At 38.8% G+C, this 27502-nt stretch overlaps 2 protein-coding genes across 6 annotated transcripts in view; both read left to right on the top strand.

The window, feature by feature from the left end:
* The window catches only part of LOC306770412 (major histocompatibility complex class I-related gene protein-like), a gene marked incomplete at both ends in the record, with an annotated part of 60927 nt that extends 59873 nt beyond the window's left edge, over positions 1-1054 (top strand). Inside the window, one exon of the mRNA XM_079259272.1 lies at positions 979-1054. Coding sequence (XP_079115398.1) covers positions 979-1054 — 76 coding nt within the window. The remainder of the gene's footprint in view (positions 1-978) is intronic.
* On the top strand, positions 136-26538 carry rxrba (retinoid x receptor, beta a; the record flags this gene model as incomplete). Of its 5 annotated transcripts, XM_079258630.1 has the most annotated exons (13): positions 136-206; positions 979-1127; positions 3400-3632; positions 3966-4113; positions 4261-4440; positions 7543-7563; positions 9145-9305; positions 10053-10182; positions 12194-12326; positions 15551-15586; positions 18396-18487; positions 18660-18765; positions 20762-26538. In XM_079258630.1, exons 2-13 carry the CDS (start codon positions 1112-1114, stop codon positions 20907-20909), a joined length of 1404 nt encoding a protein of 467 aa, XP_079114756.1. In that variant the 5' UTR covers positions 136-206; positions 979-1111. The 5 variants fall into 5 exon arrangements, with proteins under 5 accessions (XP_079114756.1, XP_079114757.1, XP_079114758.1 ...); XM_079258631.1 differs by lacking the exon at positions 7543-7563; XM_079258632.1 differs by lacking the exon at positions 15551-15586.
* Between the last annotated feature and the right edge of the window lie 964 nt (positions 26539-27502).

The raw sequence follows: 27502 nt of genomic DNA, 5'->3' as shown, positions 1-27502 counted from the left end.
ACTCTGCGGTGTGTTGCAGTGAATTCAGGGGAAAGTCGACAACTGTAAGAGAGCACCAAGCCAAATCTTCCACCACCATCATGTTTTCATCGTGGCAGGGGGAGGGAGGGCTGACTACGAGGCAAAGCGGGGGGGGGGAGAAAGGCAGACACACACGGGGCCTAGTCGCCACATCGTTTCATGAGAAGAAGCTGCGCAGATAAACAGTCAGTAATTTTTATTTGCACGAAATATACATTTGCATTACTTAGATGGTGTGTACGCAAGAGACCGAGACAATGAAAGAACAGCCAGTAATAAGCTGGTTTGTTCTGGGTTTTTCATCTCTCTGCTGATGCGTTCATGCTATCTAGCTTGCTAACTGGGTTAAGGTGGCTAAACGGAGTAAGCTAAAGCTTGTTTTGTCGATTTAACAAGATATGGCTCGGTGCGTTACATAAACCCTTAGCTAGTTAAGGCTGTGACAAGAGGTTTATTCACAATTTAAAAGCCACAGAGCAAACCTTTATGCTTTACGAGAAGCGCTGACATTTTAAGTTAGCTAGTAAGGTTAGCTTGCTTAGCTTAGGAGTTGTGTAATTGCTAACGCTAAGAGTAGCATTGGTTTGTTGCCATCTGTCAGGTCTTCCTCAGTGATATTTTGCTACCTGACGATATGTTTTGTGAAATAAACTTAGAATTTGATTGTTTTTTTTTGTTTTTTTTAATCAGCTTGTGTTTGAGTAATGAAATATACCATGACAAGACAAACTTGGCATCAGATGAGCACTTGGCTGCTCTGCAAACTCGTACTGTAACGCAACACAAAATGCCAAAAACTGCATTAAATACTTAAATATAATTCTGTTGACAAGCAGATTTAAACTTAAAAAAACTGGCAAAGAATTGGAATATGACTGTTTTGTTTGGTATTTTATGACATAGTGGACCCTCGCTGTCACTTAAATGATCTTATTTTCCCTTGTGTTGGAATTTCAGACCCGTTTTTGGTTTCCCAAACCAGCTCCGGCCCGGGCCTCAGTCCGCGGTCTCGAGTTTGATAGCGGGCTGGTAGAGACGGAAGCACGTCGGCTTGACACTGCCAGCGAGTCCCTGTGCCCCAATCACCATCATGGGAGACAGCAGAGGTGAGAAGGAAAAGAAAAAAAACCTACATTTTTTGTTGTCAAAACAGTATCATGATGTTAATCAAAATGACTGCATCTGTATTCTAGACTAATGCAGCTTTATGAGATTTATTTTATCCTGATATATGACCTGTTAATAAATCAAGGCTTACAGATACTGAGTTAATATTTAGAACATACCTGTGCAATTTTAGGGTTTTTTTTTTGTTTTTGTTTTTGTTTTTTTTTTTATTTAAAAGGCATTTACACTACTTACAGCCCTCCAGATGGTATTATTTGTATTGTGTCGGTCAGAATTAACAGTCCGGGTCATCCCAATATTGTTCCAAAGAAAGCAGTGGGTTGTATTGTAAAATGATTTCCTAGAGCATTATTTTATTTCAGCATGAATCATATTTTAATGTCATGCAATTTACATTGCCATCATTAGTGTGTACATGAATCAAATGTGTTTGATTTCACATCTTCATTATATTGTTTGACTTTCGTAAAAATGTCTTCCAAGATGTTGCGATGCTTTAATGAAATTATAGGCCAGTGATCTTCACTGGTAATTCAACAAGAGCTGCACTCAATAAACTAAGACAAGAGGAGAGCTGCCACCCCCAAAAAAAGCGTTCCCACGCTACGTATCCTGCGACGTTGCCAAATCAGTAACATTCAGCTTTTTAGCGAGGAATGGTTATCCTAAATATTGCATGGAGTAATGGCATTCTTATGCAACAGTATATGGTGAAAATACAACAATGCCTCCAGAATGTGGGTGTTTCTTTTTCAATATATACATACAGAGCTACCGACGGAGCAGCTCTTTGGCGGATTTTGGTGCAGCTGAAATTAGCCAAAACTGGCAACTCTGACAGGGTCAGTTAAGGCTGTTACGACAGCAAAGTTTTTGCAACAGCCTGCAGCTCTCATTTGTGGAGAGAACTGCACCATTGAGGATCATTATGACTTGCTTAGATGGCATTTTCAGAAAGCCAGTGGCTGCTTCACGAGCCGCAAGTCAAGAGTCAGTGAGCCACATGCGACTCGCGAACCGCGCAATGAGAAACACTGTTATAGGCTATAGCAGGAATCACCGAAAAACAGAATACTTGGGCCGAGTGTCCTACAGGGTTTCACTGTGTCCCTGCTGCAACATACCTGACTTAACTTGATGAGTCATTGTGCAGAACTTCATAGACTTCATTGGAGCATGGACACATTGGAAACCTGCAAGACACTGGTCCAAGATGTCAAGATTTGGTGATCCCTGGACTAAAGTCTTTATTTCTTTGTTTCTTAATCTTTTTCAAAAGACTTTGTTTCTTAATTTTAGGGTTTGTTCATGGGGGGCCATGAATAATTATGTCAGTATCGGTGCAATAAACAGTTGTTATTTAGAAAAAATTGAGTGATTTGAGGAGGACGTTTATTACGTTGAATATAGTGCAAAGAAATGTCCTCAGAAATTATAACTACATTTCCTTCCGGCTGTTGAATCAATCAGTATTGTAAGCTGAACTTCAGTACGTGATTTGTCAGTGAATATAATCAGCTCATCTTTGTTTTGCCTTCCCATTTTTTGCAAAAAAAATGTAGGAAATCAAGCCAAAATCAAGTGCACAGCCTCAAGCACCGAGCTTCAGAAGAAACTAGCGAATCTGAACTCATAAGAACAAAAAATAAATAAAAACAGCATTTATATCATGGAAGTAAATATTTTATTTGATTTCTTCTCCTTTTTTTAAACTCCACGCAGACAAAACAAAGTTATCCTAAGCCTAGATACTGTATGAAAATGTGACAACTAGAAAACGTGTTTTTTTTTAATGTACAGAAAACTCAATATTAAAACCAAACTAAATTTTACTGGGAAAAATAATGTATTTATTCCACTATATTTAATGTCTTGGACTTATGCAAAGCTTAAAAAAACAACAACAAAACAAAAACAGTGTTGATTCATTCCACAGACATAAATCTAGGCTGAAGGAAAAAGTCTTTCTCTTCACTTCTAAAACTGGTATCAGGTTAATATTTATTCCAGCACATTTGTTTTGCTGTTACGCTGTCAAAGTTATAACAGAAAATTAAAATGCTTTCACTTCTACACAGGTTGCAGGAAGTATTTGAAAACCAGGCATGAGAGAGCTTGAAGTGTTAGAAATTCCCTACTCTAACAGAGGATACATACAAATTTAAAGCACTTTTAGGCCTTTTATGCTACTACAATTCATGGCAACACGACACACTTACATTTTTCCATTTGAATAATTTCTCTGTTCAGATTCTCGCAGTCCAGACAGCTCGTCTGTGTCTTCCCCTCCCTCGGGCCAGCGGTCACCTCCACTGGTTCCCTCTGCAGCTTCCATGACTTCCCTGCCACCCATCACCTCCGCTGGAGTCAACAGCCCCGTCAGTAGCATCGGCTCCCCTTTTTCCGTTATAAGCTCGTCACTGGGCTCACCATGCCTGCCTGGCACTCCGTCAGTTGGTTATGGCCCGATTAGCAGCCCTCAGGTAAGGAAGCAATGTTGGATTGGTTGTCAGTGTTATAGCATGGTTGTGGCAATATAAAGTGTGTGTTTACAATGATTAAAAAAGAACATTCTTGTTAATTAAAACCTTCAGATATAGAACATATACTGTCTCCGACTACCAATAGATTTAGGATGTTTTTCCTTGAATATCTTTGTGTTTTCCTTTAACTTTGGGTTATTCTGCTTATAAAATTAAAGATTAAAGTTAAAGTAAAGATGTTTAGATTGAATTACTTGAATTAAAATTCTCAAGTACATATAAAAAACATCCTTGTTATCCTTGTGTGCATCATCTTTTCTGTTATTCTTTCAGATCAACTCAACAGTGTCCATGTCAGGGCTTCATGCAGTGAGCAGCTCTGATGATGTGAAACCCCCACTGGGCTTGAAGCAGCTGTCGGGCACAGGCCCGATGCTCTCCCAGAAACGCCTTTGTTCTATCTGTGGAGATAGATCCTCTGGTGAGTAGACACCTTCCACAAAACTGTTTCCAGTTATTAGTTTTGAGTTAACGCCATATTGTAATATAATTAAAGAAAGATGGAGGGAACGGGGGGGGTGATTTTGACATCATTTATATTAAATATTCCTGCTTTCACACATTTCAGGTAAGCATTATGGTGTCTACAGCTGTGAGGGCTGTAAAGGCTTCTTCAAGCGAACAGTGCGGAAAGACCTGACCTACACCTGTCGGGACAATAAAGACTGTATAGTGGATAAGAGACAGAGGAACCGCTGCCAGTACTGCCGCTATCAGAAGTGTCTGGCCATGGGCATGAAAAGAGAAGGTGAGTTAATGAGGGGGCATTTTGTTGGTTTGATTTCCACTCAAATATTTATTTTTGGATAAAAGTTTGTTTGACTGAAGTGATTAGTTGAGAATGACTGATTTTGCCAGTTTAGCTAGTTTTAAAAGCTTTATCTAACACAGATGCGGCCAAGTCTGGTCCAATCCTGCAATTTTTAGATGCATCCCTTCTCCAACACACCTGAATTCTCTCTTCTGCATGTCCTCCAGCTCGGCAGAGACCTTGTAACAAGCCTTTCATTTGATCTTGGCGTGTTAGACAACGGAGGCAACTAAAAGTTGCAGGATGGTAGATCTCAAGTAATTAACTCGAGCACCCCTCATCTAACACAATGGTCACCACCTTTAGTCCTTCAGGGCTACCATCCTGCAGGATTTAGATGTTTCTTTGCTGCAACACACCTGATCCAAATGCCCCCAACAACTTGTTTTCAACAACTGCATCAAGCTGTTATTGAGCCATTTATTTGAATCAAGTGTGTTGCAGCAGGGTAACATCTAAAACCTGCAGGATTTGAGTCAGGCGTGCCATGGATTGGAGTGGGAAAACTTCTTAAACCTGCAGGATGGTAGCCATCGAGGACCAGAGCTGATGACTCCTGATGTAAAGCTTTTTACATCCTCTACGAGAAGCGAGAACTTCTTTCTTGTTCTCAAGACTCCAAGAAGAAAATGACGTCATTTTGTTCTCACAGACGCGTTTGAAGACAGTTCTCGACACATCGGGCTGGCAGAACTTTTTTCTTGCGGGGCTCCGAGAAGTATCATGTGATTGGTCGGGCATTTGAGGTCGGCGTGGTTAACACGGAGAAAGCATGAAGCGGAGTTGCTGCTTCCGTGTTTTTACTGTTGCAGGTAAAATGTATTGTTTTGATAAAACAGCTGATCGAGATGGTGAGAAAGTACGAACATTTTTACATGTGGCGTTACATGCTCGGACCCTGCTGCGTGCACAACCCACCCTGCAGCGCCCCGCCGCGGACGAAGTTGCTCGTTAAATATGAAACTAGAAAAGCACTCGGAGAGTGGAAACCTCCGCCAAGCACAATGTTAAAGAATCCTTTTAAAACATTCCTGGATCCAAACGGTGATCCTGATCACCACCAAATTTTAATCAGTTCTTCATTTTCACATTTCCAACAACTCTTGCAATTTTTCTTATAATCCATCCGTAACCTTTTGAGTTATCTTAGGCATAAAGACGACGGGAAAAACATAACCTCCTCTGCGGAGTTAACAACCGGGTTCATTGCACATAAAAGAAGACATCGCCCCCCCGCAGAGATCCCTCCCCACTGCAGACGTGCTTCTCGTGGAGTATGTATGGACCTGACAAAAAATACATTTTTTCTTGTTCTTGCAACCTCGAGAGCAAGAACTCCGTTCTTGCTTCTCGTGGAGTATGGACCAAACTTAACACCTCAAACCGTGCTTACCTCTGAGTTAATGGGCTGCAGTATTTTAATGGCCTCTCTTTGCACAGGCTGTTAGATCCATGTTTAGCCTTAAATAAAAATATGATTGTGGACTCTTTGTTCACACAGCACTATGCTAAAATCCTTTGTATACCAGAAGTTTTCTCAGTAGTCAAAGTGTGGTTGCTTTACTTGGAAATGTTGTTGCTATTCATGAAAACCAAACTTTTGTTCTATCTAATGTGATTGGGTGTTTTACATCAGTAAACCCAGAAAAAGTCCTGCAGGGGAACCTTCAGTTGTCCTAATAGTGTTTTTGCTGCAGCTTTGTTATCGTTGCCTGTACACATCTCACCACCACATCATATTCATCAATTTTCTGTCTTTGTCAACATCAGCCACTTTTAAATGCATCCAATATGTTGGATCAATGCAAAAGCATCAGGGCAATCAATTCTCCTGTTTGGCCTTGTTCACAGCTATAGAAAATCATATTTAATTGTTTTTCTTCCTTTTGATTTGTTATTGATCTAGATTGTGTTAAGCAAATTATACACCCACTTTCATTCATGTATTTTTGGGGGCAAACATGAGTCCAAATGTGTAGAGACGGGTGTTTTCCAAGTGCCGCCACACTGCAATGATCAGCTACCAAATGTAAGAATTAATCAGATTGATGCAAAACTTTTTCTGGTCTTGTCAAGAACACGTTCAGATTTTTTTTTATAGACTGACTAAATAAATTTTAGGAGATATCCAATTGCTGCTTTTAATTAAGGAAGCTTCATGTTGTAAATATTAAGCATTATTTTAAATAATTCACTGTAACAAATAGATGATTAATAAAATGAATTTGCATGTGAATTATTGAGATTTTTATCAGGAAAATATCCGAAAATTATCTTTAATGCACAAACCCTTCAGTTTAGTCGCAATTTAAAGGAAGTTTAATGTATTTGTTTTTCACCATTTTGTGTTTAAATTATTAACAAGAAGCAAAATATTTTAAATTCAAATAAAACACAATACAACTATTTTGGTTATTAGTGCTTAAATAAAAGTAGCAAGGCCATTACTTGCTTTCTGCATTTCTGCAACATTTGATTTATTTACCCTGTTATGCATTTATGATGAAGCAAGTTTTATATATAATGTAGATTTACATGTTATAATGACTGCATAAGAAGTGATTAATAGAAAGCCACAATGTGTTTTTAAGCTTCACAGCTGCATGTTTCCTGCAAAGGCAATGTTTATTCCTCTAAAGTACTGATTGATCTACTTCTGAGACTAAAGAGTTGCTTTCGCTTCTAATGAGACAGTGTTGCTGTTAGAAATCCCAGAGGACTCATAATGTGTAACTTAATCTGCTGTATAGATTTCTGTAGGCAGCGCCTAAGTTGCACATATATGCTGCCTTAGAAGTCCAGTTTTTCTTGTCTAAATGATCTGACACTTCAGCAGCTTTATCAGCAGTAGTCTTAGATATTCCATGTCTGGAAGAGGCTTAATGTTTGTACAGTAGAGGATAGAAAGAACGAGTAAAGAGTGGTAGAGAGGGAAGTGGGGGGTGGGTGAGTCTTATAAACACTAACCCCTTGCCCCCTCTCTTCCTCTTTTTTTTGTTTCCTCTCGTTCTCTCTCTCCCCCCCTCCCTCCTTCTGTAGTGGCCAAGATGAACGACAGATGTAAGGAGAAGAGGGAGGGAGGGGTGTGTGACAGTGTCTGTCTGAGCGATCAAGACGTACAAAGATATAACATTTCCTATCACTCAGAAGGAGCTCATTTAAATATTTTCCATTGTTTCTTGCCAATGCTCAGGCATGGAACTGATCATGTCTTTTTTGTTTATTTGTTTGTTTTTTATCTTTGTGGATAAGAAGAAAGTTGATCAACATTCACACCTCTTTTAATCAGGACATTTTTATCCTTAAAATGTAAATTATAGTTTACTTCCATCTGGGTGCTGCCAAAGTTTGGCAGTTTACATTTACCAACATAGAGCAGCCCCACACGTGTTCAGGGTTAAGATTTAATTTTAGATGCTCACAGATTTTTCAAGCCATTTGTGGCCTTTAAAGTTAACTTTTCAAATTTTGTGGTCTCACACACACACACACACACACACACACACACACACTCACACTCACACTCACACATCAAGTGCATACAGCAATCTATGTAGATTGTTAACATGAGTTGTCTTTCAAAGAACATGCTTTGCTTGAATGTTGCTGCTTTTTGTTATCTTTCACTGTTTAATTCATTCAAACTGATTATTTAAAGTAGAATAATTTGCATGGAGGTATATTTGATAAGATGATAGTTATTTGAATGTAGCATTTTCCTAGTAAATTATTAAGTCAGTTTGGCTGGTTGGTGATCTCATATTAAATCCATGCCTTTGATTTTTGGTAAGTAGATCAAGTCAATTTGATTTTAAAAAGATCAAACAAAGTTTAAGCCCAATTAGTATCGTTTCCTTGACTGTCGCCTCTTCTCAGTTTGTGTCAGATGTTTCCTGGAAGTAAATATTTGAGAAAAGCTTTCAGGACTGCAAATAATGTGTAGCACAGTTTTGGTTTTACCTTAAATTAACTTTAAACATTTTTATTTGGTTGTTCCAATTTATTTTGTTTATTTAAGTAGGTAACTGTGAATCAAAAAATCAAAATAGAAAATACTTAGTGTGACATTTCCTTTCAGCAGTAACTGGATTCTGATCTTGTTACTGTCCATAGATGAAATCCTAATGTTTGCATTCCTCTCTTATAATGCCAATATTACATTTTATTGTATTTTTTTTTCTATATGTTCCTTGTAAAATGGTTTATATGAATTATTTGTGTTGTGCATTGCTTTTTTTCCTCATTGGCTTGAAATTAGTGTGAGAAATGTACACTTTCCTCTAGCTTTAGCTTATTTTCCGTTCAACACGTCACGCTTCCCTGCTTATCTTTCTTGTCCTGATATATTGCTCTTATTTTTCCTCATCATTTCTTCATAAATACTGCCATCTTAAATTATACTACGCTTTCTTTCCTTTCATCCTGTTTGTCATTCTGTCCTTCACCACTGCATGCCAACCTTTACGTTCCATTAAATTTATTGTGCTTCTCCTACTTCTGCACTCTTACACAATGACTTAATTGACCCTCCTCATTGCTTCCATTTTACTCTTCCATCTCCTTCTCAAATCCACCCTTTTCTCTTCCTTTATTGTTTATCCTGTGTTCCTCCTTTCCCTTCTTTTATCCCCCATCCTGCAGCTGTCCAGGAGGAGCGACAGAGGAACAAGGAACGAGAGGGCGAGGTGGAGTCTACCAGTGCAGTGAACGAGGAGATGCCAGTGGAGAAGATTTTGGAAGCAGAGATGGCTGTAGAGCAGAAGACTGAGCTTCACTCAGATGGAAGTTCAGGAGGCAGCTCTGTGAGTAGTCTCTGTCCATTCAGGTGCAGTATTTAACTTTGGATACTGTTACAAACTAAGTCTATAGACATGTTGGATACGTACAGTTTCGCAGCCATTTTGTATTAAATTATGGTAAAAACTTTCCTCAAATTCACAATCTGATATTTGTCTTCTCCCTTATTGGCAACGGGAAGTAGATGCTTACATTATGTAGTTTTGGTAAATATATCCCCCAAAAATGTGCATTTTCTTTGTTATAGGGCCAAATAATGGCCTCATCTTACAAAGAAATTGGACTTTTCTAAACATTTTTTGTAATGGGCCAAGACTTAAAGAGTTAAGGACTTAAATGTGGCTCAAAAAAGTTTGCCTTTTTGTTTACTAAGTAGCTGCCAGTCATCGTTATGGCAGAGAGTCTCATACTGCCGGCGTTTTACAGCATTTTAGCTCGTCTTTCAGGACCAGCATGTTCTGGGACTACAGATATGGAGGGCCAAACTGGCCAGGTGCGTGCTTGCAGTGCACATTTTTTATGTGTTTCGATGCACATTTTTGGCCACTTTAGCTTTTCATGTACAGAAAATACAAAACCTCAAAAGAAATTTGGATTTGAAAGGACGTCAAAAGATATCTTTGGCAGCTAATGAGTTATTGTTAGTGTTAAACAATATGTCTGAATAAAATTTGATGCTTTCTTCCCTCATCGTTGCTAATACAGTTATTATAAAATTATCACTTACAACCATCCATCTCTGTCTATTTCAGCCCAACGATCCCGTCACAAACATCTGTCAGGCAGCAGACAAGCAGCTCTTCACTCTGGTGGAGTGGGCCAAGAGGATCCCTCACTTCTCTGAGCTGCCTCTGGATGATCAAGTCATTTTGTTGCGTGCAGGTGCGTCTATCTGACTTGAAAATGTTTTAAATTACAGGTGATTTTGCTGTCATGTTTTATTTTCCTGTTTTTATGTCATAATTATGAGTTTGGCCTCATCTTAACATTTTGCTGTGTTATTATGCAAGAACCAAATTATGCTTTTTAAACTGTTTTTTTTATTTTTTTATTATGTATTAAATTTTTAAAAAGCAAATTTATGGTTTCTCAGCACAAAACAAAAAGTTTTGTACTGTTTGTAGAATTGCAGCACAAATTGCTTCACAAAATAACATTACAGAGTAAAGGCTCTTCAACTACATCCAGATCCCTGTCATTACGTATCAATGTTGTCTTCTTCTCCCTACAATATCTTTATGCACCGGTTTGTCTTTATAAACACTGTTCCTGAAAGTGGTTGGTGTTAAAATGTACTTTGCTATGCTAATGTTATTCCCAATATTGACTGGGCTTATAAACATTTGTGCAAGCAGAATGCTGATACACGTGATCCAGAAAGGAAAACTTGAAACTTTGAGCCTATTTATGTCCCTTATGTATGTAAACGGGGGCATCCTTTTCAAATGTTTTTATACGTCGCGGCCCTCGTACTTCCATGAATCTTTTATGTTGCCATAATGTTCATCCACCAGAGGACAGTACTGACAGAGTTCACTTCCTTGTTTTAAAGGTGGAGTATGTAAGATTTTCAATATTTTCAAAATAAATTAACTAATAAAATAATTACAATCATAATTAGTTTTTTTTTAAACATGTAGGTTCCAGTCTGTCCATATTTGATGCGTTATTAAATTACAAGTTTAATTAATGACAAATGACAAAAAGCACTTCTTTTTTTTTTTTTTTTTTTTTACTGGTAGGCAAACATTTAAGAAGGGTCTTTGTCATTAATTAAACTTGTAATTTAATAACGCATCACAAATGGACAGACTGGAACCTACATGCTTAAAAAACTAAGCTAATTATGATTGTAGTTATTTTTTTAGTTAATTTATTTTGAAAATATTGAAAATCTTACATACTCCACCTTTAACGCTGGTTAGGAGTGGTGATTCATGGTGATTTAATCATTTACAATTATCTAGAAATACCAGAACAAGTAGAACCATAAAATTTTTTGCTGTTCTCCGTTTCTTCTGTCTTTTTCTGGCACTTTTTATGCGGTGACTTCTCTGTCATCTTCTTCCAGTTTCGCTTCTTTTTCTTTGGTTTTTTTTTTCTGTTCATCGATTGCCTGTGGGTTATGCAACTCAAATCTCCCCCAAAATTCCTATTTCACGATTTATTGTGACGGCTTCACAACAACCCTGAAAACGCACCAAATTACGTGCTTAATTGACACAGAAGATGGACAAAACTCGCCGTCCGTCTGCGTATTTTTTCTGGGTTGAGCATGAATTGGCCTTTAAAGACACACTACTGAACTTTAACCATTTTCCCCGACACACACCCCCTATCAACGGCTAATTCCGCATCCATCTTGCATCCTACCTGACCTGGTAGCTCTCTCCAGCCAGCAAAAGACAATCTTACAGTGATTCTTGTTTTGTCTCTTTCTCTTTTTTAATCTCCTTGTGTTTCTTTGCTTAATCAGTGACATTGTATGTTCAAAAAAGCCAGTTCCTTGTTATACACAAAGCAAAACTGCTGCAACGTCACGTCATGTCCTGGATGTAAAAGTTGTATAGTGCGGTTTGTCCACCTCGGGATGCTGCTGGGTAGCAGCGAAACGTTGGTGCTGCTGTAGCTCTAGTGAGCTCTGAACCAGTTCATTCTGTTTTAACTGATAAAAGCCTTGTATTCAGCACAAAAAGTTGGTGCCATGCTTGCACGACCTCACAGGTTAGCTTTAGAAAGCTGAAAACACAGATGTGTCACAAATGGTGAGCTATCGAATCTTTTTAATAAGCTGAATTAGAGCTTTAACATTAATAAAATAGAAAACAGCCAAATCTTGCAACATGTAGACGTTTAGGTTGATTTCAGACACTGAGATGGTTTTTCTTTACAGGCTGGAACGAGCTGCTGATTGCGTCATTCTCCCATCGCTCCATCTCCGTGAAGGACGGGATTTTACTGGCCACTGGCCTCCATGTCCACAGGAACAGTGCCCACAGTGCAGGTGTTGGAGCCATATTTGACAGGTAATGCAGAGATACCTGCATACAAAATAACGGATTTCTCCCTCTTCTTTAATACACAATACTTTAAAACCAATTTTGGAGGCCCTTATGCTTCATTTTAAGATCAAACCTACAAAGGATCTGCTTGGACCCAGTATAAGGAAAACCTCCTGTTAGTCCTTTATATATTTAGTAGGATACATGGATAAAACTACCAATCTTTTCATGGTAAATTAACACAAGAAGAAAAAAAAGTGTCGTAGCTACATGAATTTCTCTGTGTCTGATGTTTTCATGCTCACTGTGTTTTCATACAGTAATCCAAACTGACATATTCTTCAGGTTTAGCTTGATTAGTGACTGGGCTGAGAGTTAGGGTGGTGCCTCTTTCATCTTTAGATTGGCTGCAACTGCTGTTTTCTGCCTTGGCTGTAATTGGCTGAGAGACTTTGCTTCTGTCGTACTGCCTATAAGATGTCGGCGCATGCCAGGGAGGCTGGTGATTAATGCTTACCCGTAAACTTGCATGCATACCCACACTCAGTCTTCAACATAGCAAAAACTTGTAGTGTTTCGTGTTGTGATACTGGCTGGTATAATTATTAATTTATATTTCTTTATATGATAAAAAAAAAAAAAAAATCCCATAAAATACTTAAGATTATTTTCATGCATAAGTGTACATCCTATTGTTGTGAATGTTGTAGAGGCCATGCATGTATGTTGTTAAATTTCTTGTGTTGTTTTTATCACCTTGAATTAATATTTATTCTTGTGATCAAAACAATTTAATATTTATTAGATCTAAATTTACAAGTTGTTAATGATCATTATTCTTTTATATCATGAAGGAAAGCCATGCATGTCCTTATGTAGGGATGCACCGATCCACTTTTTGGGTGCTCAGATCCGATACCGATATTTGCTGATACCAAATCTGTTTATGTGAACATTATTGTAACTATGGTTATTATTGCTGTTATAACTGTGTAAGATTTCATTAGGTTTTAATAAATGACCCATCCTTTCTGAACTTACTTCACCAATACAAATATATCTAACAATTTCAACAAGTTTTATTGTGATTTGGCACATTTTACCTAAATACAACTATAAATGTGTGGTTTTGAAACACAGATCTTGTTTTTAGTGGAACAAAAAATTTCACGTTTTAACATTCAAGGCGTTTATTTCTTTTAAAACATGTTCGAAGCATGTCATCACACACATCTGCACTGGCTTGAATAGTGTGGTATTGGGTATCGGTTGTAGTATCAGTACACTTTGATTAATACCAAGTACGAGTACACAAGCCTAGTATTGAGCTGATACCAATACAGATATCGATGTCGGTGCATCCCTATCTTTATGTTTAATCTGGGGTCATAAATGCAATAATTATTTCATAAAACTATTTAAAACTGCTGTACTGCCTCTTTGACCAAAGATTATTTAGGAGAAACCACACATGTTTTAGTCCAAGTGAAGGGAAATGTCAGCACAGCAGCCAGGGTGTGATGCAAAAGCTTCCATGTGGAAATGAGTGTGTTTTGTTTACAGTATAGTGAGGTGTGTTTGGTTTAAGTATTAGAAATATAGATTTTATAAGTATTGTGAAAAAAGCAACATGCAGGTCAGAAGAGGACTATGAAGCAGAAACTTTCACCGGCATGGCCTCACAGGAATTATCTCACAAGATTACTGCAACATGTAGTTTTTTAAACTTTTTTTTCTTATTTTAGGGTTGTTTTGTTTTTTTTTTTAATGGCCAGATAGCTGGTTTAGAGTTTTTCATGTGTGTTCACGTCATCTCTGCAGAACATCTGGGAAATAGGAGGACTGTAGTGCCTGTTAAAAAAATGATCTATTATGGGTGACCACAGCTTCCCTGTCAGTCCAGATGTAGCACATTTAGCCAGTTTTCTTTTCAGGTAGAGATTTTATTTTTTTACTTTTTTCAAAATCAAAAACATAATAACAGTCATGGTCTCTCCAGCCTTCTACTTTAATGCACCAAATATTTTTGTAAAACATCCAATATTATTATTATTAAAAAAAAAAAAAAAATCACATCATATGATTAAACTAGAAGCCCTTTATTTAGTCATTTTTCACATATTTTATGTGTTCAAGGTTGCAGTTTTATTCTCACTTTCCAGGAGTAAAAAGTACTTCAAATGTCAAGAAATTTAAAACACCAATCACACCGTAATGTGTTAATTCACTGTTAATTATTACACAGTTACAACAGGCTAACATGGCTGATGGTTTATTGATCAATGATTTTTTTTTTCCCCCCTTCTAATAATTTCCTCGGCTCTCCTCCAGCAGCAGGCATCTGTTTCAGCTTGCCAATAGCATCTATTCAATTCTGTCAAACTTTATTTTATGATGGATGTACATTAAAACAAATTGTATTCAGGTCTTTAAGTGCAAAAAACAACAACCTTACAAAAAGACAACATTTAAACTGGAGCAAGGAGATGTCTACTGCTTTTGTCATTCAACGGGTTCCACTTATTGATCTGATTTCATCTCTTCTTACTGACATCTTCCAAACTGTGACCCAGAAAGCTAAATGTTACAGGAGGTGTCTATTCCTGAATTGCCCCCCTTTAAAATGGCTACAAGGTAGCAAATTTCCAATCGAGACATTTTTTATTCGAGTCTTTAAACATATTCATTTCTGTTATCACATGGTCATTTGAGGAGCTGATGTTTGGTGATGTTAGTTTTTACTTCATATTTGAACCTCAACGCCTCCCACATGTTAACAGCTCCTGGTAGGACCTCAGAGGAAAAGACAACGCTTTTATTAATGACAAGAATGACAAAGATAGTAGAAACCTCCATTTTCCAGTTTTTCTGAAACGTTGAGTGCTTTCTCTTTGCAACATAAAGTTGTTTCCTTGTGTGTTGTTCTTTGCACTTGATCTTATATCTTTTATGCAGCTCTTTTGCCATAGGTCACTATAATATCTTTGAGCTAATTACACACTTTTTATTAACCTTTCATCACATTTACTTGATTCACTTTTTCATGTTTAACACCGGTTTCCTGCTGTTATGCATTTGGCTTTAAAACATTCTATTATAAACTTGTCTCTGCCTCCGTATAAACATGTGAAACAGGGATGTCATACATAAAATCACAGTTTATGATGTAAAGAAGCGGTTCAGAATACTTTAACAGCAATGTAACTGTGTAATGACATTGTAATAATACATTGTGATTGAATACACAGGGCGCACAATGCTGAGGTTGGGGCCATATTTGACAGGTAATTACGCCACGACACAAACACTGTTCACAAACCCCTCCTCTTTCAGGCAGTACGAAAATAAACAGAGCTAAAGCTCACAGGTTGATGCTTTAGGGGATGTGTGTCCAGCTTCTGTCTTTTAGGGCTGCAATCTTGTCGGTTTTTTAACTGGACTCAAATTATTGAGTTATTGTGCAGATAGCCATAGGCTGGTGGATCCATTTTCATTTATGATTTGGAGCAGGGAAACCTTTAAAACCTGCAGGACTGCAGCTCTTTAGGACTGAATTTGGACACCTCTTGCCTTATGGCTTTTCTGGAGGTCAGTAAGATCTGACATCGCTACAGAATTTACAACAAATATTGAATTATAGGTATGTGATTTCTTCTTTTTTTTTTTTTTTTTTTGTTTATGACTTTAACTGCATCGAAGTGCATAAAGACCACTTTCCACCATGTGTGTTTGCGACGCGTTCTGCTGCGGCATGGCTTCCGGCGTAATCACGCCCATTATAGTCAGTGGTGTGGTTCACACCGGTGTGCCACACTGCATGCCAGATGCACCTCATTGCGGCCTTTTTATTAAATCTATGCACCAGATCTGTTTTTGATGGAGCACGCTTCCAGAGGCCGTCAGTGTCAGCAGTTCAGATACAACCAGACAGGAAATCAGACACGGGATCAGTGTAAAACATCCAGTAACTGCAGTTACATTATGTTACATGATTACAGATGACACCAGACAAGAAGTCAGTCAGTCAGGGGGCTCAAAGTGCTTTTTTGTTTGTTTGTTTTAATGATGGCCAACAAGATGTTGATCATAAAAGAGGAAAATCACGTGATTTTTACACCACCACAAAGGACAGCAGCAGAAAGGAGATGGGTGCACTGAGATATTAGCAGTTTGAGGAGTGGATAGTGAGTTTAGCATAGTTTATAACATATAATATGGTCTTTTCTATGCATACTACTCATTCAATTAGGTAATATGTCTGAAAGCTGTCATTAAGTGATAAACCTATGGACAGAGCGTGTGATTTTGCTTATGCAGTTGTGCAGATTGCAACCAAGGGTGCTCTGCGTCTGACACACTCCTGGTGTACATCGGTGCACCGCGGAGGTCTAAATAAATCCATGGCGTAGCCAGAACACAGCGCACACTCATCAGGTGGAAACTGGGGGCAGTATGGCTTCCTGCAGAGATTTGTCAATGACTGAATGATTGTTTAACCATAAAGAGCAGATAAAACATGACTTTGTGCTTTTCCAGGACACAAATTTCATGGTAAGATATGTGGTTGTGTATCTAATCAATATATTCCCCAATGCTCAGGTTTAAGTCCCTTGATTGACTACTGCACCTCTGGAAGCCTTGTTGGCATTTATTACTAAACCGCCTCCATGATGGGAAATACCAGGTTCATTAACATGTGCTTGGGATCTATACTAAAACTTTCCTAAACTTTTCCCCACTTTCACAATTAAAGCCAAAGAACGGTCGTACACTGTGCTGGTGTGTATAAAAACCTTGACATAGTGGTACTCTATGCTGTATGCTTTTGTGGTTTCTGTGAAAATCCACATTATTAAAATCACGTTTGCTTCTCTGATTATGAAAAGCAGACCAGTAAGGAAGAATTCTGCAATTCTCAACACTCTCTGACCTGTTTTACTTCTTTCTCTCAAGTCACACTCCTGTCAGGAACTCCCACAACTTCTATATATATCCTGTAAACAACATTTAACTTTTAATACTATAATCTAAATATTTTAGAGATGATGGTAGCGCAACATATATATTGTAATGTTCCAAAACATTAAAACACCATGTGGATTCAGAAAGAGATTAACCAAAAGACTGACTGTAAATACTTTACTAAACTCCCTTCATCTTCATGGATACTAGCAGGATCTTTATGAATCATTTCAAAGGAAGACAGTCTTTTTTTTTTTTTTTTTTTTTTTTTAAAGCAAACCAGGGAAAGTCAGAAATGATTTATGATTTTGCTGCTAGTTTTTGTTTCACAGTGATGAGAATGCTTCTTTTTTGTAATCAGTAGTCTCATTTGTGGCCTTGTTGGTTGTGTTTGCATAAAGTGGAGAAATGAACAGAAGCTGGAAAGTTGACTGTGCTTTTGTTCGAACAGATTCTGATATGTTGCATGTTAATCGTGATGTGCAAATATCTTCTGTTTCGCATGTATTTTATTGTGCTTTTATAAAGAAGAGGTTAAAGTAGCTGTATTTTATTTATTAATTTATCTTTTTTTAAAGAAGCAAATACGGTTTCACTCAACAGGTTTCGAGATTCTGGTGTTTTTCGCACAACATGAATATGTAACAGTAAAAGCAGTTTTTTTTACCTCGCTGGAATTTTTCTGACCTGCCAGTTGCTGTTTTAAACCAATCCAGTAAAAAGTTCATGTCCTGAACACCGAGTGTCGTGCTACAGCAATATGTCTCTCCAGCCATGGTTGACTTCAGCATTTTGCAGCCATTTTAGCAACTTTAAACACAACTTTTCATGTATGTAGTTATAATTACAGCAAAGCCAATGAAACTTTTAATAGGTAGGGAGGAAAAAAAACACTGCTGAGTGCCTTTACTGGTTATGTGCTAAAGCCTTGCAGGGTTATTCTTGACTGGTGCTAAATGTGATGATTGTTTTACTCTTCTTTCCCTTATCTTTCTGCTTTTTTATTGATTTCCTATCTTTACTTTCTTATCTTGTTCTACTTGTCTGTGTCTTGCACTCTCTCCTGTGCTTCTTTTTTCTTCCTTAATCTGGCGTTTTTCCTGCTGCACATCTCTTCTCTTTTCTCTCCAGGGTTTTGACGGAGCTTGTAAGCAAAATGAGAGACATGCAGATGGACAAGACAGAGCTGGGCTGCCTTCGTGCAATCATCCTCTTCAACCCAGGTATGCTGTCTGGTGGGATGCTGAAATGCATGTCAAAACATAATCGGCACATGAATCTAAGACTGACAAATGAATGTCTGGAAAAGCAAAAGAATGTTGAAATTGGAAGCATGCAAAGTTTGTTTCAGTCCCTTTTAGAGAGAATGTAAATTTTGTCTGTTTTTGCCTGAAGATGCCAAGGGTTTGTCCAACTCCAGTGAGGTGGAGCTTCTGAGAGAGAGGGTGTATGCATCTCTTGAAGCTTACTGCAAACAGAAATACCCCGATCAGCAGGGCAGGTAAGGTGTACACACACGGGTTAGCCTGTAAGAGGTTAGGTCAGTGGTTTTGATGCGTACTGTCCTGACCTGAAAGATTTGACACGTTTCAAACTTAATACTGATACTAAGGATGGCTTTCGACAGTATTTTCAATACTACACAGTGGAGGAAACAAGAAAAGACATTAACATTGCGGAATAAATGCATCGTTTTGGAGCTTTATTAACTCAGCTAAAGTCAAACTTTTCACTTTAGTGAAAAAAAATACAAAACTGAAAGAAACTCAAACTAGTAGTTTGTGTACTTGAGAACTAAAGTGTCCCTTTCCTCACAATACTTGAGCACAGATCAAGTAAACAAAACAAAAGATAGTTAAAATGATCAGCATTTTATTAAAACTGTTTTCATATTTTGAAGAAGTCTGTGGAAAATATATCGGACAGGAACCTGGTTGCTCGGCAACAATCCTGTTCAGCTTTTGTGTATCTGGTGTTTTCCATTGTTGCTGGCAGGTGGGGTTGCATCTGTGCTTGTTTAGGTCTGGCTGTAGGTCCCCTTCGTCTCAGCTGGAGACTAGAAGACACGTAACGATAGTCAGATACTTACAAGTTTTGTAAGTCAGGCAGTTTGCCGATATTACTTAACTATGAATGGTAGGCCCAACTTTAAATGTGAATTTAATGTTTTTAAGCCAAAAAATAAATGAATAAACACTCCTCGTTTTGCTCAGCACAGAGGTGGAGAATACAAATGTGTCAGCCACATAGTAAACATGTTTCCAGTCATGCTGGAAAACAGAAATTTTATTCATGTGGTGTTTCTCAATACTCTGTATATGTTGGAAATGCATCCCCAGTCTAAAATAAAGGGTCCATCAATAGCTGCTATAGGAGGAGAAGCTGCCCGCTGCAGTGCCTGTTCAAAATGGTTAGAGGCGACTGGTCCTGTCTATAAACTTGCATATGCAAAAGTGGCATTTAAGTATTGATACCCATGTTAATTAATGTCTAACTAGATACTACATTTTAGTATAGTTTAGTATTTGACTATTGAACACCACCAGTTGGCTCAACATGCTTTTAGAGATTAGTTGTTGGTCGTTCAGTGCTTAAGACATGTTTTTTCAGGTTCTGTTAGCAGGCATAGACACAGCCGTTGCATGCTTGTTAAAATGTATAAAGCCTGCATGAAAGGCTGACACAAAATGCGACTGAGCAATTGATCTGACAGGTCAGTCATGTAGAAAACCCTCTTCTGGCCAGATTTACTCACGGATTAAAATGGTCCATTCAATGTGACATTCTTAATCAATTGAAACTTTTGAGACTAACAACCACTGTTTCCCACAGAATGAGGTATGGCATGATGGCGGTATCGTGTGCTTTCTCAAATAGGAAGGGTTTGGTTTTAACAGTACCATACAGTATGTTAACTTCATTGTGTTTATGTTGCAACAACACAGTGCCCGTCTGCTGTCATGTAGTTCAGTACTGAGCAGATTGTGGTGAAAGTAGACTTAGGTGTGTATCTTGTTGCTAATGCACTGATACAGGGTCTCCTTTCTGTGCTTTAAGTAGATGGAACAGCTCTAATGACATAATTTTGCACAGGAAGCATTGAAAGTTTGTTTAAAAAAATTTTTTCTAGGTGCTTTTAAATATATTTATATACATTAAATGATCACAATAATGGTAATGCAATATATGGGGTCTTATCCGGTGCTGGTCTAGGATGTTCATGAAGCAGGAAGGACCTGAGGCACCATGATTAGGTATCAAAAGTGAAGTCCTTTATGTAGTTTTACAGTTGCAGATGGGGTTGTATAGAATTTAAATGAATATTAATACTTAGAAGTGATAACGTTGTGGGAAAAAACTTGACCATTAACTAAGCAGAAACCAATCTGCAGTATTAACGCTACCATAATGGGCTGTTTTTTCTGTTGTCCTCTGCAATAACTGCAGAATTATTCAGTGTTTTGTTAATTTGTCTTCCTCTCATCTTCATCATCCAGGTTTGCAAAGCTCCTGCTGCGACTCCCAGCACTGCGCTCCATTGGTCTGAAGTGCCTGGAGCATTTGTTCTTCTTTAAACTGATTGGCGACACGCCCATTGACACCTTCCTGATGGAGATGCTCGAGGCGCCTCACCAGCTCACCTAGAAGGAGCCGCGTTCGGTCCCATCAGGATCTGATGCACATCGGGATCATCATCACGGCCTCTTGTGTTTGGTCGTTGGCTCCTCTCGCCGAGCCTCGCTTAACTGCAGCACCTGCTGGTTTTAACAAACCAGTTTTCACACATAAAAACACACCTTATCCCTGTTACCGTGGTCACTTGTCTCCTCACACACATGCATACACAAACTCTCTAAAATTGCATCTTTTAATTGATGAAGTTTACTAAAAAACGGGAAAAATTGCTTGGAGGAAATAATGTGATTATAACTTAACACTCGCATGAATATTCACCATCATCCCCCCCCCCCCCACTCAGTTCTAAAACGGGGATAATTCCTCAAGAAATATATTCCCTTTTATCCCACATATACAGAGAAAGTCTTAATTTTATGTCAGGCTTCAGATTTTACACCTTCATCTCACAGGAGGGGGTTTGCTTCTGCATTACTGGTATTTTTTCTTGTTTTTAATTTGAGTTTCGTACAGTTACTGCTAGCTGCACCTCGTATATTATATCCATTACTAGCTGGTTAGTTTTTCTCGTCTATGAATTTTAGCTTGAAATCAGGTGCGAAGCATTTGAGTCAACTGTCCACCATCAAACAAATTCACATCTCATTAACAAAGAGATGTCATATAAAGATGCAAATACACCCTCCTCATTGTTTCATCAAATCTGGTAAACAGTTAAATATTTTATGTTTCTTTTACATATATAATATATATATATATATATATATATATATATATATATTCATGCTGAAACTTGTTTGAGTTTCTATTTTTGAAGTACTGTACTCATGAAATGAGAGCTTTTTCTTAGGCAATGAAATCCGGGAAAAGCGGGCTGGGAGCACTTTGTTAAACCGACAAACTTGGTCTCTCCCACCCTGATGCGCACAGCGGGCTTTGTAAGACAAGAAGAATGACTTGAATTTTTTTTTTCTTAGATTTTATCCTTTACTTTGGCAGATGTTTGGCATTTTAAGCAGCATGAGGCTAACAGGAAGAAAAGCTTCATGCAAGGAAAAAAGTGTTTGTTTCACTTTTATGTCCTGCTCCCCTGAATTCTCCCTCTTCTGGTGGTCATTAATGCACTTTTTGTGAGTTGTAATTGTGTAAATCTTTCTGTTTCCTAGAAATGACCATCTTTTCTCAGAAGCCCAAGATGAACTTGAAGGTACTAAGTGTAGGGTTTTCTCATTATTGTTACATTTTTAAATTTGAAGGCTTTTTGGTAAAATTGGTAAATAATTGGTTTTTTTCCCTTGCAGTTCATAACCAAGTGGGGATTTAATAGAAACTATAAGTGTTGTGTTTAAGTATTGTGACTGGCAGCAGTTATATCAGCCCTACAGTTTCTATCAGCTGTTTGTTGGCATTTAATGAGGAAAATAATCATCTGTGCTCTCTGAACAATCCTGTCTGGAACTGGACAGCTTGTGTCCGAGTTGTTTCACCGACTGGTCAGCGAGTCTGTTAAGTAAATGTATCCGACATGTGGCTTCTTCACCCAGTTGTCGTTGAAGTGTCTTCAGGCTGTATGCCTGAGATGTCTGAGGATCCGCTGTCCTCTTTATAAAACAAAAGTGGGAAACGCTGCTTAAAAATAAGCAGCAGAGGTGGGAATTGTTAACAGAAAAACATCATTTAATTTGGTAGATTTGCAGTATTTGCAATCATTTTGCAGCCCACAGATCATGGATGGTTTTACTGGTTGTGGATGTAGATTTGTAAACTGTTTTAATTATAAAGAACATCTTGTGTGAATTGTTGCTGTGATGCAAGAAGGAAATCCTGTCATGATATACAGTATAAAGGAAATCCTACACCTAATACTTGCAGCTTTGGAAACCTTTGGCTCAAACTTGACGCTTTTGTACAGTAGATGTAAATAATACCAAAAAACAAACAAACAGATTTCTCTTTTGTGCTGTTAAATTAACAATGGAGTCATCTCCCACCATGAAAACTGTGCTTGAGCCTGGGGCCAAACCACACCTCACTGCAGCTTTTGCACCAATTTCTGCCAATGTTTCCTGTTGTTCTCGTAAATGATTGGCTGGATCGTGTCGCCAGTGGCACTTGACATTTACTGTGATTGAGAAATTTGTGAGCAACTGAATCTGAGCATTGCAGCGACACGTCAAATGCAGCTACCACGTGATCAGGAAAATAGCAAACTATTAATTTAACTGTACACATGCTCAGAGGTGAGCAGGAAAAAAAACATATATTTACTTCCATTTCTGTTAGTCAGATATTAAAGGACGTCTTGACATTCTGGAGAATTTCACACCACATTTACTAGAAATTAGAGAACATGTTGCTGTCATTCTACAGGGAGGAGGTACGGCAGTCCTCTTACCAGGTGCTAAATCGTTTATGTGGTCTCTTAGCGGAAGACTTGCACATTTACATCAATGCAAATACAGTATGCAAGTACAGACAAATCAGCCATTCTCCATACTTGCTTACAGTGTAGAGTACCCTCTTGGAAAAATATTTTTATTATAGTTCCCTCTGCATTTGTCATCTCCCAGAAAAATAATTACCAGCTAAGTTCTTGTGAATTTTGACTGCGCTGATGAGACTTTGTACCCTATCAGGCAGAGCCAACCTTTTTTATATTTTAGAAAGATGTTGCTGGTGAAAATGATGAAAGCAGCTGTTGGATGTTGGGGTCCAGCTTCTCCTCTGACCGGGAGCGATGAGCATCCTGCCCAGCAGATAGTCCAAATACTTCTCAGAGAGAATAATCGGCCCCCCCCCATGTGATGTGGACACAGAGGCTGGCAGTTGACCTGTAAGACAGGTGTTTAGTTTTTTTTTTTTGTTTTTGTTTTTTTTTTTTAACAAAAAGTTGGTTTAACCTTAGAGTTTGGTGCTGTTTTAAGCTATATTCCATCTTTGCGTTTATTCAGCCAACTCAGCAATGCTGTCTGCATAAAAGTCAGCCCCTTATGCAACATTGTTGACTCATTTTGTTGTTTGTTGGTAAAGTAAAGCAAGATGGCGGTCATCTTAGATGAGAAGCACCAACATCTGCCAGCGTTGTTTTACTGTATAGGCTTTAGTATCGTCTCAGTGCTTTAGCGACTTGAGTTGGTACAGAAGAGCTAAAAGAGTTGAGACTTGAGTGTGAATGTGTGGCCAATGAGCTTTTAGATCTAGATTATTAGAATTCTGCTGCCCGAAACGGTGGGGCTGTAGATGAAGTGTGAGAGGTCAAGCTGATGTCGGAAAGGCGTGCATGCATGGATGATCTCCTCCTCTGGTTGGTTGGCATCTCAGAAACTTTCTCTGCACGATTTTAGTTTTGGTGCTGCTTCTAGTTTTCAAACTAGGGATGGGAATTAGCATAAAGCAGCTAACTTTATGTGCTAGTTACACAGAGATGACTGCGCAGATACCGATCTCTGTCAAGGCTTCAATTTTTGTTTTAAATGCTCATCTTTTTAATTCATTTCTTGATGAAGAAAAGTGGTTAAAATGTTGCTTTTTAAGGTTATTTATGTTTCCTGCAGTTGCAAAATGGATCTTAGTCTGTTACATGATGATAATTGGCAGTGGCATCATCTACAGTTCCCATCCTTCTGTACAGTAGCGATGTATTCACATTTAGCTGCTCCTGTTTTTCTTTACATTTCACTACAAGACTAGCATTTAAAGAAATAAAAGCTACAGAGTGAGCTAAACCACATCTAGCTTTGCTGAGCAGACAGACTTTTTTTTAGCAGGAGCTGGTGGTTGGAGATTTTAGTGGTTTTTTTAGCATTTAGTACTTTTGGCCACGTGTATGTTTTTATGCACATGTGTATGGAATCTGCAGCTATGCCTCTTTACTGGCAGAAACTGTAACTTTGGCTGTGACTTGCTGAGCGCTTTTGATTAAATTGGTTGAGTGAGATCATGAAAGGGTGCAGATAAAGGAGGGGGTAGCCATTGGTGTGTTGACCTGATGCTTTATCAACACAACCTGGCCCCCATCTTTCATTGTTTTGCCCCGTCTCCATTGCTTTACGTAACAGCTCATTCACTTGCCCACGCAAGCTGGAAATGACCGGGCTTTGCATTGGAATGGACTTGTAAAATAAACCTTTGATTCTTGGACTGTGAGGATGTGAAGCTTTTCACGGGACAAGCGTTGGAGAACTGTAGAGAAGGGATTCAGTGCCGCGTGTCCCTCTTTGCTTACTTTACTTGACGGCAGAGCTACGACGATCTGCGGTCGCCAGGGGAGACCGCTGAATCGCACCGCCCACAAATTGTTTTGTCATGCAACAGTGTGCACTCAAGGCAGACGCATGCTGTGACCTTTTGACTGTGTAGCAGTATTGTTGTCGCCATCTTTGTTACATTATGAAACTTGTCGCGTTTTGAAAATAAAGACGCTGAAATGCTTTTTATTGAAAATGGATAGCAAGCTACGACTGAAGACTTGATCGACGTGTGTAGATTAGACACGAGGGCGGCGTTGTTACACGTCTTCTGGAGCTAAGGCCCATCCTGTTCTAATCGAGGAGGTTCAGTGTGTGCTATGCAGTCTTCAAACCACCAACCCTCACTGTTCTTTGTGTTTTTCCTTTTTTTAATCACTGCCAAGCTGTTTGCAGCCATCTTAAATGCAGGGCCACTCAGTTCCCAGCGCTCGTCTGTTGCGTATGTTGTGATTATTGTGCAGCACACTAAAACGGAGTGCGCTAACCTTGGCCTGTGTGACGCATTCAGAACAGGGGCCCTAACAGGATTGGAGTGACGGCTCGTGTAGAGAGGGCTGACCTGGTCACTGGAGAGCGGAGCAGACCAGTGTCTGGACCCCTCTGGGTGCTCTAGCTGTGCATTGGTGCTTTTTTATGGGGTCCCAGAACCTGACGACATACATTCTTGAGTGAAATGCAGCTAAAGAATGATTTGACAAGACTAGCCTCGTCCTGGACCTGCTCTTCTAAAGAGGTTTGATTTGAGGATTTGGTTTGAGCTTTTTGTTGTTGTTGTAGCTTGAAAAATCCTTCAGAGTCTTTGATGATGAGGGAAACGCTGTGTTTCTGACTGTGGAGAGACATCCAAAGGCCACTAGATCTTACAGCCCTGGTCTGAACCAGAAGGAATGAGCTGAATGTGACTGCTCTCTTTTAAGAGGCGCTGGCGTTTAATGTTGGAAGGGCAGGTCAAGAAGCGGGGAAATGAAGGGTTCGGGCTTAAAGAACTTGGGTCAGGTGTTCAGTTGTTGATTGAGAGTATAAACAGAAAATACTATTTTCCAGTAGACCTAGGATCTTCCTAAATTGTTTACTCTTCACTTTAAAAACTTTCACACACTGTCTTGTTTCCTGTCTCCGTTTCTGACGATGCTATTCACCTTTTCTTTATTACAAAGTATTAAACAAATGCAAGGAAATCAGAATGGAATCTGTCACTTTTCTGTTTAATTTGTCTCTTTCTCTTGTGTATGTCCTTCGTCCTGTTTGTATTCTACTCCATTGTACACGTGGAGCTGATTGACTTTTGTGTGCTTTCGGGATTGAAAGAAAAAAATATGAATTTTTTTCAGTCATTAATTCAGAATCTTGTTTCTGTTTGTTGTATCATGTCTGAGTAAAAGTTTTAATACTGCATCTGGAGTGTTTCTCATTTATTAAAAAGAAACATCGACACGTTGTCAGCACCGCAAAGTTTTTATTTCTTCAGCAGAAAGTTGCAAACATTTACAGATGAACAGAAATGTCTCCTGTAATGTCACACAGAACCAAACCAGAGTGTACTTTTTTAAGGTGTAGCTCCCACGGTGTCGTGAAGTGATCGGCTCCTCAGTCCAGCAGGACCCCAGGGCACCAGCTGACCACTGACACTGCATTCCCGTCTTCGAACCTCTAGAGGGAGCACTGACCTTTTGTCCCGTAGAAGTTTTGCCAACCACAGTCCTCTGTTGCTCCACCTCCTCCACTGGTCAGAGCTGCTGGGTGGTGAAGCTGCTCAGTCTTGCTACCTCACCTGTTAAACACACCTTGGCCAATAAGAAGCAACAGATCTGAGATCAGAGCTTGTCTTCCAGATAGATTTCACTCTGAAATTGTGGCTTTGTCGCCTCTTCTGCATATCTAAGTTGTGTGTTTGGAGATGAGGGTGTGATATTTTATCCTTGTGCTTTGGATAAGCTCTTTCTGCATGTCTCCTCCCACCTCTTTGTCTCCTCCCTCATAACTGGCATTGAATCCTAAGACGTTTCGTCCTCCTTGACATTAAAACTTTCCTGGTTGTGTTTCTCTTAAATGATCGCGGTGCTTGTTATAAACCATCTTCACAGGCCTCCTGGATTTTGTTTTTTAAATTGTGCTGAGAAAGCTTACCAGATGTACTTGTTCTCAGGCACAACTAATCTAAATGTCCTAAAAGTACCAGAGGGAGAGTAGCGAGGTATTACTTTGTTAGAAATGTCTGTAGTACCAGCAGCTGCCAGCAGAGGGAGCAGGCACAATGAGCTCTCTGTTGACCTGCAGGCTTATAAAGCCAAGTCAGCAGCAGCATCATATTTAGAGAAGAACATATAAACCTCTCAACCTAGTAGGTTACTC

This window comes from Telmatherina bonti (assembly GCF_933228915.1).
Source record: "Telmatherina bonti genome assembly, chromosome: 19".
In the NCBI taxonomy this organism is placed as follows: Eukaryota; Metazoa; Chordata; class Actinopteri; order Atheriniformes; family Telmatherinidae; genus Telmatherina; species Telmatherina bonti.
Note: the sequence above shows the minus strand (reverse complement) of the source record. Positions and strands in the feature narration are given on the sequence as shown.